The sequence below is a fragment of the Triticum dicoccoides genome, chromosome 4B (genome assembly GCF_002162155.2).
Source record: "Triticum dicoccoides isolate Atlit2015 ecotype Zavitan chromosome 4B, WEW_v2.0, whole genome shotgun sequence".
Taxonomy (NCBI): Eukaryota; Viridiplantae; Streptophyta; class Magnoliopsida; order Poales; family Poaceae; genus Triticum; species Triticum dicoccoides.
This window is the reverse complement of record NC_041387.1, coordinates 534,415,043-534,435,488: the sequence shown is the minus strand read 5'-3', so window position 1 is coordinate 534,435,488 and position 20,446 is coordinate 534,415,043. Positions and strand designations below refer to the sequence as shown.

Sequence of the window (20,446 nt, the reverse complement as noted above, 5' to 3'; positions counted from 1 at the left end):
CCCCTGAATCCACGCTCCTTTCCCTAAACCAGAGCAAACCAAGGAAGTCGCCACCCGCTTAATTCCCTTTCCCTCGCTCCCACCCGTTGCCCCTCCCCTCTTCCTCCCCCGCCCCGCCCCGCTCCGCTCGGATCCATCAATCACCCCCTACCTAAAAAACTCGCCACCTTCCATGAAATCAGCCACCCCCAAGGACAGAATACCACCACTTCCATGAAAGTATCGCCGGTCGAGGTAGCAACGGAGTCGGACCCACGTACCCACGACGCGTCAACGACGGTCCCCCACGCGTTTCCTTCCGGGAAAATGCCGGTCTGAGCCGCGTGCTGCTATATAGATACGGCGGAGTTGGTGGGGAGTGGGGAAGCAGAGACGAGGAGGAGGAGGAGGAGGAGGGGAGGGCTTCTTTGACAGGGAGAGCAGAGCAGAGACGCCGCCATGGAGAGCTACCTCAACGAGAACTTCGGGGGCGTCAAGCCCAAGCACTCCTCCGACGAGGCGCTGGGACGATGGCGCAAGGTCGTCGGCGTCGTCAAGAACCCCAAGCGCCGCTTCCGCTTCACCGCCAACCTCGGCAAGCGATCCGAGGCGGCCGCCATGAAGCGGACCAACCAGGTACGCACATACATACGCGTCCCCGTCCTCCCACCTCGATTTCCATCTAAATTTCTTGGAGAAGCAAGAACTCTGGAACGGAGAATTAATTTAATTCGCCCTTTTGCATCTCTCATGTATTGTTTTCTGTCGCGGTCGCGCTTGCCATTGTCAGGCGTTTCCCCCAACCTTTGGTTGGCACGCACAGAAAGCGCAGGTTGCACATGCCATAGTTGGTGGAGCATATACCTTCTTATCAAAAAATTGTGATGCAGAGGTTCGTCCCAAAAAGCAAACACTAGTTAGGCCATGACAGTAGGCATCTGAGAGGGCAATGACTAAAAATATACTATATAGATATTGATCTGAAATGCACCTCTAATTGTTCGCCGCATCTGTTTGTTAAGAGTGAGTCTGTAATTATTTATTTTTCTGTGTTGTTTAGAGTGAAATTATATCAGTCTCATTAATGCACGTATGTAAAAAGTTTCAGAATAGGCCTTGTTTTTAAGAAAATCAAGATAACGTATGTAAACTACTATAACCGAAAGTTACTTTTCCTGCACTATAACTTTTCGATTTCTATGTAGCATATCAAACTTGCCATAGTTGATTGTTTCCATTTGCTAGAACAATTATCAGATGAATGAAGTAGGCCTAGATTCTCAAAAAATAAAAATAAAATAAAAAATGAAGTAGGCCTAGAGCCTTGTGAAAAACGCAGCATTGCGTGACGTGGATGCTCCTAAAAAAGGGAATCTCCATTAAAACATCATTATGGAATTCCCCTGATAAAGGGAATCTCCATTATGGACTATTTTATTCTACAGGAAGAACACGCTCCTTTATTTTTGGTCTTCTCTGATGGTCTTTTTAAATATCTGGTGGAGTAGTCTTTAGCTGCTGCAACTCCTGTCAATCAGGAGTGCTGTCAATATAAACCAACAAAGTTGCCCTTCAATAAACAAGTGGATTCAAATTATTAAAACATCATTCAGTAGCGCTTGGCAACTGTCATCTCTCTCTGGTGCTTTTTACTACATCTATATGCAATTTTCAGCTTCAAGCAATCTGAGAACAGTTGTTATTCTTGAGACTGACGCCACACTAATACCTATTTCAGGAGAAGCTGCGTGTTGCTGTGCTTGTTTCAAAGGCTGCACTTCAGTTCATCCATGGTATGATGATACCAGGGCATACCATATAATTAATCAACATCAGTTATCCCTTTCCTTCTGGATCTCTATCAGTCGATCTTACCACGAACACAATTTCACAGGTCTTGCTCCCCACAGCGAGTACACAGTCCCTGCCGCCGTCAAGGCAGCAGGCTATGGCATCTGTGCTGAGGAACTGAGCTCTGTTGTCGAGAGCCACGACATCAAGAAGCTGAAAGCACATGGCGGCACCGAGGGCCTCATATCAAAGGTGTCTACCTCAGAGTCGGATGGCGTCAGCACATCCAAGGACAAGCTTGCATCCCGGCAGGAGATCTTTGGCATCAACAAATTCGCCGAGACGGAGGCCCGCAGCTTCTGGGTCTTTGTCTGGGAGGCGCTCCACGACATGACACTCATGATCCTTGCTGCATGTGCCTTCTTCTCGCTCGTCGTCGGCATTGCCACCGAGGGGTGGCCCAAGGGCGCGCATGATGGCCTTGGCATCGTCGCTAGTATTCTTCTGGTTGTGTTTGTCACTGCGACAAGCGACTACCGGCAATCCCTGCAGTTCAAGGACCTTGACAAGGAGAAGAAGAAGATCACGGTGCAGGTCACTCGGAGTGGGTACCGGCAGAAGCTCTCGATATACGAGCTTCTCGTTGGTGACATTGTGCACCTTTCCATTGGTGATCAAGTACCAGCTGACGGTTTGTTCGTATCAGGATTCTCATTGCTGATTAATGAATCAAGCCTGACTGGGGAGAGTGAACCAGTTGCTGTCAATGCCGAGAACCCATTCCTTTTGTCAGGAACTAAAGTGCAGGATGGTTCTTGCAAGATGCTTGTGACGACAGTCGGCATGAGGACTCAATGGGGTAAACTCATGGCCACCCTCAGTGAAGGCGGGGATGATGAGACGCCATTGCAGGTCAAGCTGAACGGCGTTGCAACCATCATTGGCAAAATAGGCCTCGTCTTTGCTGTTGTCACATTTGCAGTGCTCACTGAAAGCCTGTTCCGCCGCAAGATCATGGATGGTTCGTACTTGAGTTGGAGTGGAGATGATGCACTGGAGCTGCTTGAGTTCTTTGCTATTGCTGTTACTATTGTTGTCGTAGCAGTTCCTGAAGGCTTACCGCTCGCCGTGACCTTGAGCCTTGCATTTGCCATGAAGAAGATGATGAATGACAAGGCACTTGTCCGACACCTTGCAGCTTGTGAAACCATGGGCTCAGCAACCTCCATTTGCAGTGACAAGACTGGCACACTCACAACGAATCACATGACTGTCGTCAAGGCTTGCATCTGTGGCAAAATTAAAGAAGTGGAAAAATCTTCAGACACCAAGAGCTTATTCTCTGAGCTACCGGCTTCTGTCATGACAATGCTCTCGCAGTCCATATTTAACAACACCGGTGGCGATGTTGTCATCAACCAGGATGGCAAACGCGAAATACTGGGCACACCAACTGAGGCAGCAATTCTAGAGCTTGGGCTGTCACTCGGTGGAGATTTCCAGGCAGTGCGAAAAGCAACCACCCTCATCAAAGTTGAGCCATTTAACTCCGCGAAGAAGAGAATGGGAGTGGTCATCCAGCTGCCAGGGGGTGCATTCCGTGCTCACTGCAAAGGTGCATCAGAGATCATATTGGCATCTTGCAGCAAGTACCTGAATGACCAAGGCAATGCCGTCCCCCTTGACACTGCAACTATTGCTCACTTGAATGCCACGATTGAGAGCTTTGCAAATGAGGCACTTCGCACTCTGTGCCTTGCTTACATTGAAGTTGCAGATGGGTTCTCAGCTAATGATGCGATTCCTGAAGAGGGGTACACATGCATTGGCATTGTTGGGATTAAAGACCCAGTGCGCCCGGGTGTGAAGGAATCTGTCGCCATCTGCAGGTCAGCCGGTATTACTGTCAGGATGGTCACAGGCGACAACATTAACACAGCAAAGGCAATTGCCCGGGAATGTGGCATTTTGACTGAAGGCGGTCTTGCCATTGAAGGCCCAGATTTTAGAACTAAGAGTGCAGAAGAAATGTATAAATTGATACCAAAGATACAGGTATGTTTACTGCTATTGTCATTTGTCTTGCCTATCATTTCTGGATTTCATTTGTCAACATACTGTTGTTGTATGTATCATGTCAGGTAATGGCTAGGTCTTCACCACTTGACAAGCACACCTTAGTGAAGAATCTCCGGACTACACATGAAGAAGTTGTTGCCGTGACTGGTGACGGAACAAATGATGCACCCGCACTTCATGAGGCTGATATTGGACTTGCGATGGGCATTGCTGGAACTGAGGTAATTTCACAGAGCAAAAATTATTAATATTATCTCTTGTATGCGGAAAAATAGTCATGTCAATTTAATATATAAAATACTATAAAATTCTTTGACATAACTAGCTATGACTCATTGAGTGTCTCCCAATGTAATTACTACCTAATAGTGTGTCAGCATGTTTATGATCTATCATTATGTCACTGCAGCCTCTATAAGGCCTTGTACATCATGATTTGCAGAGTCAATTACATGTTTGCTCCAGTATGCCTCATTTTGGTATTTTTTTGAAGGTTGCAAAAGAGAGTGCCGATGTCATTATTCTTGATGACAACTTCTCCACTATAGTCACGGTTGCCAAATGGGGTCGATCTGTGTACATCAACATTCAGAAGTTTGTGCAGTTTCAACTGACAGTCAACGTGGTTGCCCTCGTTGTGAACTTCTCGTCAGCTTGCATGACAGGTACACCTGAAACTTTGATGCGTTCATTTAAGCTGGCACTAACCTGTAAAGAAAAGGAAGGGATAGTCCGATTCTGTGAAAATTGAATAACCTTCAACAACTGAACTCTAAATCAGTTCATTTGATTAAAGGGACAGGTTTTACGCCACCAGCTTGATTCCGTAAAAATTAAAATAATAATCTACAGTTGAATTCTAAATTAGTCATTCCGTATATTACCTTTAGGGCTGTTTCATTCTCCAGTTATTATGATAAACCAACTCCTGGTTGGAACTAACTGCTACATGCTTTTTTTCAAGTTTTAAACTCATAAGTTGTGATACAAATATTCCTTTCAGGAGATGTAATAGTATTATAAGATAAGTTATTACACCCGGAAATTAGTATTATACTATTAATGTAGCAAAGCATTAGTTCCATAGTTTATTTTGTGACATATATTTCACTCTATTGCATACTTCTGCTTGTCAATTCAGGGAGTGCTCCCCTTACTGCTGTTCAGTTGCTCTGGGTCAATATGATCATGGACACACTAGGAGCATTGGCATTGGCCACAGAACCTCCAAACGATGAACTGATGAAGAGGACTCCTGTTGGAAGGAAAGGAAACTTCATTAGCAACATTATGTGGAGGAACATCATGGGACAGGCAATCTACCAGTTCTTTGTAATTTGGTATCTGCAGACGGAAGGAAAGACGTTGTTTGAACTTAAGGGTGATAATTCCGATCTAGTCTTGAACACGCTCATCTTCAATTGCTTTGTGTTCTGCCAGGTAATTCGAAGTTTCTTTTGCATTCATTTGATTTCTGCGAACAGTCTTTTAGGATTTCACTGTTCCCCGCTCCAATAATGCCATTTATTTATCAACCAGACACTGGTTTCAGCAAAAATACTAAATATAACCATTACTACAAGAAATATAATGAACGCATCCTTAATAATAGTACTATAATGCTGTTCTGTTACTATCATAATATGGCAAAGTATGAACACTTAACAAAGCATCAAGTCTGACGACTTCATTACCAAATAATAACTTTGAATGAAAAAAAGAACTGTGCTAGTTTTTCTGGGTGATAGTGTGTGAAGATGAGCTGAAGTTTTTGTTATGCAGGTGTTCAACGAGGTGAGCTCCAGAGAGATGGAGAGGATAAATGTATTCAAAGGCATTCTAAACAACAACGTGTTCGTCGCGGTGCTCGGCAGCACGGTCTTATTCCAGATCATCATAGTACAGTTCCTTGGCGATTTCGCGAACACCACCCCTCTGTCACTCAGGGAGTGGTTCTCCTGCATCGTCATCGGCTTCATAGGCATGCCTATCGCCGCGATAGTCAAGCTCTTCCCAGTGGGTTCTCAGTAGGAGACGACAACTAATTTGCAGTCAGGAACTGAAGTGAGGTAGTAGGACTACAGGCTGATGGTGATGCCAACGCAGTTTGGGCGCTGTCGTGAGCATAAGAAACTCTTCTTTCTGCTGTTAATCCGTTTTATTTATCTAGGTGAATTGAATCTATGGCCTTTTGTCTTTTGCATTTGATCTTTAGAGGATGAGCCAAGACTGTGGGCTTGATTCTTCAAAAGTGTTTAATAGACCCTTTTTAGTTATTTTTTTCATGTTATTTTCCTTGGAATGTTGGACTTGAAATTGTATATGCATCAACCTAAAGTACTTGAGACATCTGTTTTGATTTGACATGATGTTTGGATTGGCTTGTGCATATAAGTCTTCCTTTTGCCATCTTTTGTACCTTTTAACGTCCAGTGCCAGAAATTTAGCCGAAAAATTGATAAAAGATTTCAATCATTCTTGTCCGGTGTGACTATCACTAGAGCGTGATTCTTTGGAAGTTGCCACTTTGACCAGGGATCTGGCTATTGCAATCCAAATGCCACCATCAGCATTGAGCAGAACAGTGTGGGTGCTTGTGCAGCATAGCGTTTGGGCTTTGGCAGTTGGCTTCTTTTGGCATCCAGCCTTATCTCCACATCACAGGCGATTGACACACGGGCAGCTTGCTTCCATCACCACTGTCACCCGGTGCCCGTACCAAGTGTTTTTGACCAGTCAAGGCAAGCATCGTGTGCTACCACTGCAGTGTACTACAACAACTCCTGCTGCACAAGCACAAGCACGAGGCAAGAACCAGCGGCCACTTGGGATAGATAAAATTCCAACAGCGTCAGCCAATGGCAGAAATCACATATTTGACCTGAAGGCAAAATCAAATCACAAACTGACCTGCTCACGAAATTTTTTCACAATGATGACCCTTTCGTGTGGCGCCCGACAGTGAGGCGCCGCACCCTACAATGCAGCGCCTCGGCCTTAGGCGTCGCACCTCCTGCCAGCTTGGCAGCCCTGGTCCAGTTGCGGCCCCACAGACAACAGTGCAGCGCATAAGGCCTAGGCGTCACACTTGTAATGTGCCGCGCCCGTCTCTTAGGCGCTGCACTGTCTGTGTGCCACTTAGGCTGGCCCCACCCTCCCTCCCCTCCCACCCCCACCCCACACACCCCCACCCCACCCAAACCCTTAGCCTTGCGCCCCTCCTCTCTTCCCCTCCCCCCTCTCAAATCCTTCTCAAATCTTGCAAATCTGGAGTATTTGACCGTGGATTTCGAAGCTAACCCCTCCCTTAAGGTAATCTCCTTCGATCCCCTCGTTTTCATCCATAGGAATTGTCACATTTGCTCAAATCTTGCTAGTTTGGGGAAACCCTAGTTTTTGCTTGGATTTGGAAATTTGTTGAATCATGTTATGTTTCTTTGCTAATTTGGTATGGTTAGGCTTTCATAGTATGCTAGGGTTAGGGTTATGTGTGTTTGATGTTGGTGTTAGGGTTATGCTATGGTTAGGGTTGTGGTTATTGTTAAGTGGGGGTTAGGGTATTAATTCATATATATGTTAGGGCATATGTATTTTGTGCAAATATTTTTATTAAGTACTTACTTGATATATGTGTGTTTTTTATTATTGTAGGGATGGGGAGAACATGTGTTTATGTTCATCATGTGGATAAAGAGGCCTTTTTGAAAGGTCATGTTGAGCCAGACCCGGATGAGCTTGACATGGTGTTTGAGAGTAGTCCTAGCTATGCGGAGCTCTTGGAACAAGTGAGGAATGATTTGAATTGGATGGACCCAAGTGACGTTCTTGAGTTCGAGGGAAGGCATAATGTTGGTTTTGGAATGCACATCCATTGAAAGACAATGCGTGTGAACTCCGAGCAACGTTGGGTTGCATACAAGGAGACGGTTGCCGAATCTCTAGACACGGCTCTTGAGTTATTTGCCTCCAAGAAGGTTGAGTCTACTTTGAATTTGGACTTGAACTGGAACCCCTCCCCGTTGGTTGCTAGCACTCCCCCACCCATGAACCAAGATCAAATGAGTGAACCTCATTTCACGCAACAAGATTGGCCAACATTGAGCCCGGCTCCAAACAACCAAAATGAAGCCTTTGAAGAGGAGAATGATGAGTACGAGGAGGATGACAACGAAGTTGATCTCCATGACAATAATGTGGGTGATCTCGACCAATATCATGTGCGAGAGACAATGGACCAATCCATCCCTTTTTCCCGTGCATATGCATCGGACTCTGATGACGATTGTCCCGATGAAGAAGTTGATGAGGAGGGGTTCACGCCCAAGGAGGCTCAAGCATTCAAGAAGGTATTCGGGTGGGATCACAAGACACCATTGTTCAAGGATCTTAGTCTCGCGGATGAAGCCGTTGTGGATGGTGGCAAATGCATATCTCTTGGAGCTAGGCCAAGTTCTCACCGTGATTTGGAAGACGGCAAGAACGAGATATATCCCGGTTGTGAGTTTCAATCCTTCTTGAAATTGAAGATGTGGCTCGACAACTACTCGGTTACGCATTATCGTCCACATAAAGTGGCCAACTCGGACGTCAAAGTGCGTTACACGGTCAAATGTGAAGTGCCAACATGTACATGTATTTTGTGTGCAAGGCCATGGGAAGGAGGTCCCACTTGGCGCATAGTGAGTTGTCTACCAAGTCACGTGTGCCGGCACAAGAATGCGGATGGCAAGCTTGTGTACAAACAACACAGACAACTCGCGTCCGAGTTCATTTCTTACAGGTTATCCAACCAAATATCCACACTTCCAATAATTAACATCAAGAGTGTCATTGACCTTGTGAAAGCCATCTTTCATTACAAGGTCAAGTACGACAAGGCATGGAAGGAGAAGCAAGCCGCATTCAAGATGTTGTATGGCAATTGGGAGGAAGCATACAACCAACTCCCTAGGTTGTTGTTAGCTATGGCCGCCACAAACCCAGGCATGGTTCACGTGGTTGAGCCTCATGGGCACCAAACATTGATTCACAGCGGGAGGACCGTCCGAGTATTTGGCCGTGCATTTTGGGCCTTTGAGCAATGCGTGAGGGCTTTTGAGCATTGTCGGCCCATCATCGCCATTGATGGCACGTTCTTGACGGGACAATACAAGGGCACTTTATTGGTTGCAATAGCAAGTGATGCCAATAAGCGGGTCTTGCCTTTGGCTTTCGCTTTGGTTGAGGTGGAGAACAATGATAACTGGGAGTGGTTCTTGCGTCAACTAAGAACAAGGGTATTACCGGCTGAAAGGGAAATTTGTGTCATATCGGATCGCCGTCCAGGAATTCTAAATGCGGTGGTGGTTGACATTCCCGGACATACAAAGTTGCACCATCGATGGTGCATGAGGCACTTTTGTGCAAACTTCTATAGGGCATGTGGTATCAAGGAGTTGGCCGATGATCTTCAGGATTGTTGTCTCGCTTTCACCAACAAGCGGTTTGCCACATTGTTCAATGCATTGCTTAGACACAAGAAACTTGACCCCGGCGGTCATGAGTTTCTCAATAGGAACATTGTCGAAAGGAATATGTGGGCACGTGCTTTCGACGAAGATGGCCGGAGGTACGGTCAAATGACAAGCAATATGGCAGAATGCTTCAATAAGGTGCTCAAGGGTGTACGTGCATTACCCGTGACGGCAATAGTTCAATACACATTTGACAAGATGAATGGATACTTTTTAAAGTACTCAATGGAGACGGATAAGCAGATTGCTAGTGAAAACAAGGATAAGCACAAGTACAATTTCCCACCAAAGGTTGAAGAATGGTTGGAATTTCAATCACGCAAGGCAGACTCCCAAGAAGCTGTACTATATGACGACAACGATTGGAAGTGTGAGGTGAAAGAGCCTGGAGGAACCACAAACGATGGCCACCAACACGGAGGCCGGGCTTTCAAGGTCTGCCTAACACGGTGTGATTGCAGCTGCATGAGGCCATCGTTGCTTCATCTCCCATGCTCGCACTTGTTAAACACATCCCCTGTTAGGAATGTGGACGTCAATCACCCTCTTATCGTGAGGGAGTCCGAGTTCTCAATCATTACGGTAAAGAATACATGGGCTCCACGATTTCAGCCATACTTGGACCAATCACAATGGTCGGAGTATCATGGAGTTCAACTATGGCCGGACCCGGAATTGAAGGTCGTTAGACGAGGAAGAAGTAAGACAAAGCGTCTTAGAGGTGACATGGATGGATGGGGCCGTGGTGGCGGTGGAGAATACGACATCGGCCAATTCCAAGAGCCTCGTGAGCAATCCCGTTGTGGGGACTGCAGTCATGGGGGACACAACACAAGAATTTGTCCCAAACCAAGAAAGAGATCAAAGAAAAATGGTGCAAGCACAAGCCAAGCAAATGATAGCCAACCAAGTCAACCAAGGAGTAGCCAACCAAGTCAAACAAGTGGTGGAGTGCCAAACCAATCAAATCAAACAAGCCAACGAGGAACTAGGCAACAAAGAGGGAGTCAACTAGGTCTTAGAAGAGGCTGTGGTGATGGTCTTGGCCGTGGTGGTGGTAGAGGCCGTGGTGATGGTCTTGGCCGTGGTGCTGGTCTTGACTGTGGTGAAGGCCTAGGCCGTGGTGAAGGCCTAGGCCGTGGTGATGGTCTTGGCCATGGTGCTGGTAGAGGCCGTGGTGCTGGTAGAGGCCGTGGTGGTGGTGGTAGAGGTTGTGGTGGTGGTCTAGGCCGTGGTGCTGGTGGAGGCCGTAGTGGTGATCTTGGCCTTGGCGGCGGACGTAGTGGAGGAATGTTCTCTTGGCTCAATGGACCATTGCCGTATGTGACTTACTATGATCTTCTTCTTTTGGCTCAATGCTTGTGTTGTCATTTTGTATTGTGTGACTAACTATTATATTGCCATTTTCATAGGTATGGAAACAATGAAGGGGGTGGAGGGCACGGAGGGGGAAGGTGAGATCCCTTGGTGGTGGGAGGAGGGAGAAGAAGAAGAAGAAGAAGGGACAAGGACCGTGACCTTCTTATGAACCAAAATGTGTGCCACTATGTGCTATGAGATGTAAATGACTATGTGTTTTGGCTCAATGTTTGTGTATTACTATGTGATTGGACTACTCTATTGCTATGTGTGTATGACTATGTGATTTGGACAACTATATGTGCTATGTGTGTATGACTACGTGATTGGACTACTCTTTTCGTGTTTTGGACTACTACATATGATTTGGATATGATTATGTGCCATCTATGTGAATCACAAAACATAAAAATCACTAGGCATTTGAAAATAGCAGGTAGTGCAGCGCCTAAGGACAAGGTGCCACACTACACGATGCAGCGCCTTGACCTCAGGCGATGCACACTGACTTAGCAATTTTGTGGGTGAAAAACTATTGGAACGGTTCTGTTGCTCTCTGGACTGGCATGTCCAGGTGTACAGCGCCTAAGGGCAAGGCGCCGCACTACACAGTACAGCGCATAGCCCTTAGGCGCTGCACACTTGGACATGCCAGTCCAGAGAGCAACATAACCATTCCAGTAGCTTTTGCACCCCAAAAATTGCTAAGTCAGTTTGCAACGCCTAAGGGAAAGGCGCTGTATTGTACTGTGCAGCGCCAAGATGTTCATGAAAGTGCGTTATATCGACTAGAGGGGGGTGAATAGGCGATTTTTATGAATTCTTCACTGAGGAATTTGCTGGTGAGGAAATTCCTAAATGAAGAACTACTTGCAGTGGAATAAGTACTCAGAAAGGAACATAACAGAACACAAGCATAGTCATCATGATGAAATGAAGACAAACACAGAGTACAAAAAGCGTAAACACAGGATAACACAAGGAAGAAGACAGACTGACTGAAGAAATAGAACTGAGGAAATTGAGAAAGTCTTCAGTCAATGTCTTCAAACAGATATGAACATGCACACAACAACATACATGATGAAATGAAAGAGTTGAGGAGATAGAACCACTTAGCTCGGTGAAGACACTGATTTGGTAGACCAGTTCCAACTGCTGTCTCAGTTGTACATCTGGTTGGAGCGGCTGAGTATTTAAACTCGAGGACACCCAGTCCCGGACACACAGTCCTCACCGTATTCTCCTTGAGCTAAGGTCACACAGACCTCGCCCAATCACTCGTGGTAAGTCTTCAGGTGACTTCCGAACCTTCACAAACTCGGTTACTCGGCAATCCACAATTCCTCTTGGATGCTCTAGACCTTGACGCCTAACCGTCTGGAAGAAGCACATTCTTCAAAGGAAACAAGCATCGGATCCACGCAGGATCAATCTCTTCTGTGATTCCCAATCACTTTGGGGTTTTGTAGGTTTGGGTTTGGGGTTTTCTCACTTGATGATTTTCGCTCAAAGTCCTCAGAGGATGGGTTGCTCTCAAATGACAAGTGTTAGTTTCTCTCGGATCAGCCAACCAACTAGTGGTTGTAGGGGCGGCTATTTATAGCCGGGGAGCAGCCCGACATGATAAGACATAAATGCCCTTGTCTGATATGACCGTTAGGTGGGTAGATATTTTGGGACAGCTGGCGCGTAGCACAGCAACGGTCGGAATATTTGAGGTTCAAATTCCTCAGGGCTATCATGTTCCTCACTTTGTAGGCAATCCGCACTGGCAAATTCCTAACTCTTCAGTCAGAACAAATTCCTCAGAGACCAGAAGAACTTCATCTCTGTCACTGAAGAATATGACTGAACTGTGCGAGATTTCCAATGGCTTCACTCGAAAGGATTGGTAGGTGTAGGATTTTGAGTTGAACATCACATGGAAATTTTTCCTTAGTATTTCCTCGACCCCCTTTAACAGCACGGTGTTTCCTATGACTCAAGAAAGAGAAAATGAAACAGTAAAAACAAGAGTCTTCATGCTTCATGTTCCTCGAATGATTACCAAGTCTTCAAGGTCACACCAATTTCTTCACTTTCAAAGTCTTCAAAAAGTCTTCAGAAATCCAAAGTCTTCAGTCGAAGAACTTCATTTTTAGGGGTCGACTTTCTCTATAAATATCAAACTCCTCATAGACTTATAGACCTGTGTACACTTACAAACGCATCAGTCCCTTAACCTATAAGTCTTCAATACACCAAAATCACTAAGGGGCACTAGATGCACTTACAATCTCCCCCTTTTTGGTGATTGATGACAATATAGGTTAAGTTTTCAACGGGGATAATCGTATGAAGTGTAAATACTGATATTGAGGAATTTGATTGCAAGATATAGAAGAACTCCCCCTGAAGATGTGCATAGTAAGGAATTTGCTTTTGAATCAATGCACACTTGAAGAGTATAATCATGGAGATCTCCCCCTATATCTTGTAATTCATGCACGCATTTGATATATAATATGAAGAATTTGAAATGCATGATGAAATATGGTGACTGATGTAATTCAGGATGCATGCATTAACATTAAAGAGGAATAAGCATGCAGAAGAACACATCAAAAGTATCAGGTCACCATAGAGTTTAAGATTACAACTCGATCCACCAAAGTCATCAGAAGAACGAGAGTTGTAACTTAGCAAAAAATGCCCAAGATAGACCCGCTTGAAGACTAACTCAAATTTCTCCCCCTTTGTCATCGAACGACCAAAAGGGTTGAAACTGAGGACTAACGCCCCTGAAGAATATCATGATGATGGAGGAGCGCCAGCGTCGTCAGGGTCTTGAGTCGTTGTAGGGCATGGTGCAGTGTCGTCCAAGTCTTCGAACTCGTCCGTGTCGCGGGATGAGGAATATGAACTTGTGACCAATGGAGGAACCTTGACCTTCTTGAGCTTCTTTGGCAGAGGAGCAGACCAGTCAAAGTCTTCTTTGAAGCCCATTTGCTTCAGATCTTCTCCACCATACAAATGTGACAGAATAGCCCAGGTGCGATCAAACACTTCATGGAGGTAGTGATGGTTTTTCTTCACTACATTATGTGTAGAGGTCATGTTGTGAAGAATAGAGCCAAACTAACGCTTAACCCATTTGTGGTTCTATCGACCTTCTGGTGAAGACTTAGAAGCAGCTCACAGTTAGTCATCACACGAGGAGCAGTAGCTTGAGGACTTGTGTTGGTAGCATTGGCAGCAGTATCATGAGTGGCAGAGTCATCATTGGTGAAGTAAGATGCAGCTTTGCAGAACTGACCATCCAATGGACGGGTGCCTTCATCGATAATAGCAGGTGCCTTACCCTTTACTTAAGATGAGGAATATGTCCGTTTGAGGACTTCAATCAGGGGCAAGTAGCTGCCATGGTTAAGAGTGTCAGCCTTGTAGTTGAGTGAAGACCTTGATCTGAGGAATCTCATGATCCATGGAGCATAAGGGTTCAGCTCAAACGGTGAAAGTGCAACATTAGCAAGAGTCCTCATGAAGAAATCATGGTAATTGATAGGGATACCATGCATGATGTTAAAGAGCATATTCTTCATCATCCCCACAATTTCTTCATCAGATGAATCATGACCTTTGATTGGACTAATAGTCTTTGTCAGAATGCGATAGATGGTCCTTGGCACATACAGCAAATCCTTCACGAGGAACTTGGTCCTTTGGACTTGTCCAGGCTTCAGCGGCTTCATGAGCACTTGCATATAGTGGTCAGTGAGTTCAGGTTCATCATACAGACAACGAGCGCCTTCTCGTGGAGGACTGATTGGCAAGGCACGAAGCAACTCAGAGGCTGGTGCCTTGTAATGAGTGTTTTCTGTCATCCAGTCCAACACCCAGGAGTTGATATCATGTGCTTCACCAGTAATATGCAGCGTCGCATAGAATTGAAGAATTAGCTCTTCATTCCAATCAACGATGTCAGTGCAAAAGTTAAGCAGACCTGCATCATGAAGCATACTGAGGACCGGCATGAAGCAAGGCATAGATTCCATGTCCACGTGAGGAATGTGCTCGTGGTCGAAGACTTTGTCCTTGTCGAAAAGAACTGAGGAATAGAAGTTGGCCTGGCTGGCAGTCCAGAAGCGCTTCCTTCTAAGACGAGCAGTCATATGGGTTAAAATCAGTTAAGAACACACGCTCGCTGAAGAAATCATCAGCCTTGAATTTTGGCTTCTTGGAGAAGGGATTCTTTGGCTTGGGTTGAGGGGTGTCAGTGATCTGCAGTACTACCTCAGGAATCGCAATCTCAGGTTCCTCATGCTAAGGAATTTCAGGTTCTTCTGCAGCTGCAGCATGGGTCATCACTTCTTCATTCACATTTTCTTCAGCGCTAGTGGCTCAAATTTCTTCATGGACGGACGGGGTTGCACGAGGTTCATGAGATTCCATTTGTACTTTAGTAGCGACTGGGGACTGAGGAACAGCTTGGAGAGGAGTGAACATTGGAGAGTTTGGATGTTGACTGTCCCAAAATTCATCATTGAGCATAGGAGTGGTACACCCAATGTCCACATCCTCATCTTCAATTTCTTCAACACCTGCCTCTTCAGCAGTAAACTGAGGCATAGGTGATGAAATGACTGGGGTTGAAGGGATCTTATCCACTTCAATTTCTTTGTCCAACTGCTCTGTCGAAGCAGCAGAAGGAGTTTCTTCATCGGATTCCTCGGGAATCTCATAATCTTCACCAAACAGAACTAGGTCCTTTGATGGCATGAAGGAGACAGGAACGGCATCAATAGGATTTTCAGCAGAACTTGTCAAGGGCTTCATTTTCTTCGGAGCTGAAGAATATGATAAAGTTGATGCCTTCCTCTTTTTCATCGCTGCACGCTCTGCAGCCTTGGTCTTCTTCACATCTGATGCAGATGGAAGGCTTGGAGTTGGGGTAGGCGCAGGAGGTGCAGAGGATTTTGGTTCATTTTCCTCAGGCACAACTGATGCAGTTGTCCTGATTTGTTCACTTTCTTCAGGTGCACCACTAGTGGATGCCCTGGCAATTTCTTCAGTGGCTAGAATGGAGTCATCAGCCTTGGTACTCTCATTTTCTTCAGCAGCCTGACTTACATCAGCGGTGCTGGCATGTTCTTCAGTGGGCTGGGCAAATGCTTCAGCCTGAGGAATTTCAACGTGCACCGGAGTAGTGGCAGTTGAAGAGAAAGTCTTCGTCGAATTGACGAACCGAACCTTTGCTCCCTTCCAATCAGCATAGTACTGATTGAAATCATCATTCAGTTGCTTGATTTCAGCTTGTATAGAAATGAGTTGTTCAGGAGTAAGAGTGAGGACATTGTCCTTGAGGTAGCGCTGTTTCTTGTACTGCGCTTTCTTCAGCCTTCATCCTTCTTCATATTTCCACTTCTCTTCCTCAATGAAGTGAGTCAGAACATGACTTTGACCAGGAGTGAGGTTCATCTCTGGCAAAGGTGTAGTGGGGTCCTTGTGCCACATGTCAATGAAATCGAGGATTAGCTTGGGATCCAGAAGTAGTGGCACATTGCTGCCTTTGGCTCTAGCGGCCTTGGCTTGCCTGTCCCTGATGATTTCAGCAAGTTCTTCATCATCAGCCTTATCGTCATCAGAGGGGATTTGGAAGGCAACCTACTTCTTGTGAGGACTTGGGCGAATGCCTCGTCCAGCAGTGGCCTTTTTCTTCAGCAGAGATGGTCCGGTTAAGGAACTTGGTGCAGCAGTGGAGCTAGCAGATGCTCCTGAGGCAATAGAGATGCCAGTTGTTCTTTGGCACGTGGCAAGATGCACAGGTGCCGAAGATTTGGTCGGAGTAGCCGAAGACTTTGTCGGGGGAACTGAGGACTTTGGAGGAGGAGGAGCAGACTGAGGAATTTGCCGTGAGGGCTTTGAAGAATCTGGCCTTGAGGGCATTGCTGAGGAGCTTGGTTGTGAGGGCATTGAAGGAGAAGCACTGGACTTGTGGGCAGGCTTCTTTGGCATAGCCTTCCTGGGCTTACTACCAGAAGCCTCAGCAGCGTTAGCAGCAGCAGCAGAATCTTCATTGAATTTCCTCACTGCTTCTTTTGCTTGCTTAGTCAGTTTGGCCTGGCGCCTTGCCCATTCAGCAGCATAGTCCTCACCGCGCTTGAGGCTGGTGGGATCTGCCAGTTGGCCAGGTCTCAATGGAGGTCTTGAGCATGGAGGGTTGAGCACGAATTTCTTCATGTACTTGGGAGTAACATACCTGTACTCCCTCCATTCTCGTGCCCATCTCCTCTCAATCCATTGTATGCGCACTTTGCGCTGATTCTTGTCCTCCTTACCAAACTTGGCCTCATCAGGAGTGCAATATCCAGCATAAATGTCCTTAGGGATTTCAAACATTGTATTGACCTCAGGCCTTTTTCCTCCCTTTTGTGGCTTCTTGCCGTCAGCCATTTTCTTCAGCTGAGGATGAACAACTGAAGTTTCTGAAGAGGTATGCAACTTTTCTTCGAGGAACGCTGCAAATGAGTTAAGTTGATCAGAACCTAGTGATTCAGCAGCGGACATGTGTACCTGTGAACATAGTATAGGTGCGAGGAATTTATTGAGGTCATATGCGTTCTCAGAAGATTTTCAAAAAGAATAGGTTTAAGGAATTTGACTATGAGTCTTGAAGAATTTCACTAAGTGTTCTTTATATTAGGTTCCAGAGTTGTACAGATTTGAAAATCCACACAATTGAGGAATCTTGATGAAAATCATTGCTTAGAGAAACGAATCAAGAACAGATAACATGTGAGGTGTTTAGTGTGTGAAGATTTGAAGAATAAACACCTTTGAAGATTTTCAAGAAAACACATGAATCAAAGCGGGCAATAAAAGTAACTTTTAATTACCCGAAGTGAAGAACACGATGAACTGGGAAGTGTTGAGGTGAAGTTCGTCCGTTCAGATCTTCCACGCCCTAACTCAGCAGAGGAAGACAACTACGGCGGTGGCGGAGTGAAGAAATCCGCAACTGGCGCGAGTACGACGGCGACGAGGTTGAGGCAGTGAAGCTCTTCCTCACCGACGATGATGAAGTAGCGGTGGTGCTAGGGTTTGGGAAGCTCGAGCGGGAGAGAGGTCGAGCGGAGTAAAAGTGAAGTGAGGAAGAGACATGGGTATTTATAGCGACAGCGAAAAACTGTGCGCCCGAAGATTTCGGACGAACGTGCCCCCGGACCTTCTCATTCACGTGACATGTGTCACCCACGTACTGTGAGGTGGCAATCTTGTAGGATCGTGGGTCAATAGATAAGTATTTTATCATGGAATGCGGAACGGTTTGAGCGGCAAAGCCGAAAATTCAGATAAGATTAATTTAAGTTTTCGTTCGCAATTTCTTCAGCTGTCAAGGACACAGTGAAGATTTTGAACGAGTTTCATATCAGAACGCACATGAAGAATTTGTGAAAAGATTAGATTGAGTTTAGCATAGAGGGGGAAGGGTCCGATCACATTGACTTAGCGAAAAAAGTCAACTTGAAGAATTAGCAATAAGTGAATGTTGTAGAGGACATAAACTCATATATATATTCAAATGAAGACAAACGATGGAAATAGTGAAGACATTGCAAGTTGAAGAATTTGAAAAACTAAGGAATTTCAAAAACGAAGAAAAAACTCAAATTTAAGATTTTCAACTTTGGGTGGTGGCGTAACCCACCGTATAAGAAAGCTGATTTCACACACCGCGTACAATTGTCGTAGGGCTCTGAGAATCAATTTCTTCATTAATTTCTTCACACTTAGAGGGTTAGTCTTCATTGATTGAAGAAAAATGTTACTTTGTGTGTTGCGCATCTAAGTCATCAAGTCAGCATAAGTGTTAGGATGAGTGTCCATTTCAGAGAACATTCGAAGATTCTAGGATATTTAGCTCACACCGCAACTTGCTAAATCTCTTCTCATCCAAGGGCTTAGTGAAGATATCGGCCAGCTGATCTTCAGTGCTTACGTGGTCGATGGAGATGTCGCCCTTCAACACATGGTCGCGAAGAAAATGATGACGAATCTGGATGTGCTTGGTCTTCGAGTGCTGAACTGGATTATGAGCAACCTTGATGGCACTCTCATTGTCACAGTAGAGAGGCACATTCTTCATGTTGATGCCATAGTCCTTGAGTGTTTGCTTCATCCATAGTAATTGAGCATAGCACGATCCAGCAGCAATGTACTCAGCTTCTGCAGTGGAGAGAGATACGCAGTTCTGTTTCTTCGAGGACCAACAGACCAAAGATCGTCCGAGGAAATGGCATGTGCATGACGTTGACTTGAGGTCCACGCGATCTCCAGCATAGTCAGAGTCTGAATATCCAATGAGATCAAAAGTAGAGCCCTTGGGACACCATAATCCAAGTGTTGGTTGCTACCTCTTGAGCACTGTGTTGGATTTCCCCGAAGAGGAGAGGATGATGCAGTAAAGTAGCGTAAGTATTTCCCTCAGTTTTTGAGAACCAAGGTATCAATCCAGTAGGAGACCACGCACAAGTCCCTCGTACCTACACAAAACGATAGCAACTCGCAACCAACGCTTGGGGGTTGTCAATCCCTTCACGGTCACTTACAAGAGTGAGATCTGATAGAGATAATATTTTTGTTATTTTTGATAGATAGATGCAAAGTAAAAAGTAAAAGGCAAAGTAAAACAAAGCAAGTAAATAAAGTGATGTAGATTGATATGTTGAGAATAGACCCGGGGGGCATAGGTTTCACTAGTGGATTCTCTCAAGAGCATAAGTATTCTACGGTGGGTGAACAAACTACTGTTGAGCAATTGATAGAAAAGCGAATAATTATGAGATTATCTAGGTATGATCATGTATATAGGCATCACGTCCAAAACAAGTAGATCGAAACGATTCTGCATCTACTACTATTACTCCACTCATCGACCGCTATCCAGCATGCATCTAGAGTATTAAGTAAAAACAGAGTAACGCCGTAAGCAAGATGACATGATGTAGAGGGATAAATTCATGCAATATGATAAAAAAAACCATCTTGTTATCCTCGATGGCAACAATACAATACGTGCCTTGCAACTCTTTCTGTCACTAAGTAAAGATACCGCAAGATTGAACCCAAAGCTAAACACTTCTCCCATTGCAAGAACTACCGATCTAGTTGGCCAAACCACAAAGATAATTCGAAGAGACTTGCAAAGATAACTCAATCATACATAAAAGAATTCAGAGAAGAATCAAATATTGTTCATAGATAAGCTGGATCATAAACCCACAATTCATCGGTCTCAACAAACACACCGCAAAAAGAAGATTACACCGAATAGATCTCCACAAGAGAGGGGGAGAACATTGTATTGAGATCCAAAAAGAGAGAAGAAGCCATCTAGCTAATAACTATGGACCCGAAGGTCTGAAGTAAACTACTCACACTTCATCGGAGAGGCTATGGTGTTGATGTACAGGCCCTCCATGGTGGATGCCCTCTCCGGCGGAGCTCCGGAACAGGCCCCAAGATGGGATCTCGCGGATACAGAAGGTTGCGGTGGTGGAATTAGGTTTTTTTTGGCTCCGTATCTGATCTAACGGGGGTACGTAGGTATATATAGGAGGAAGGAGTACGTCGGTGGAGCTCCGAGGGGCCCACGAGGTAGGGGGCGCGCCCTCCACCCTCGTGACCGCCTCTGGCACTTCTTGGAGTAGGGTCCAAGTCTCCTGGATCACGTTCGGTCGGAA

The 20,446-nt window shown here is 45.4% G+C and overlaps 1 protein-coding gene across 1 annotated transcript; it reads left to right on the top strand.

Annotated features, from left to right (window-relative positions):
- Nucleotides 1–80: 80 nt before the first annotated feature.
- LOC119291312 (calcium-transporting ATPase 2, plasma membrane-type-like) lies at nt 81–6,215 on the top strand. Its single transcript, XM_037570050.1, has 7 exons — nt 81–615; nt 1,718–1,772; nt 1,874–3,825; nt 3,912–4,070; nt 4,343–4,514; nt 4,991–5,289; nt 5,632–6,215. The coding sequence occupies exons 1-7, from the start codon at nt 439–441 to the stop codon at nt 5,878–5,880; spliced, it is 3,063 nt and encodes a 1,020-aa protein (XP_037425947.1). The 5' UTR covers nt 81–438; the 3' UTR covers nt 5,881–6,215.
- Nucleotides 6,216–20,446: the final 14,231 nt, after the last annotated feature.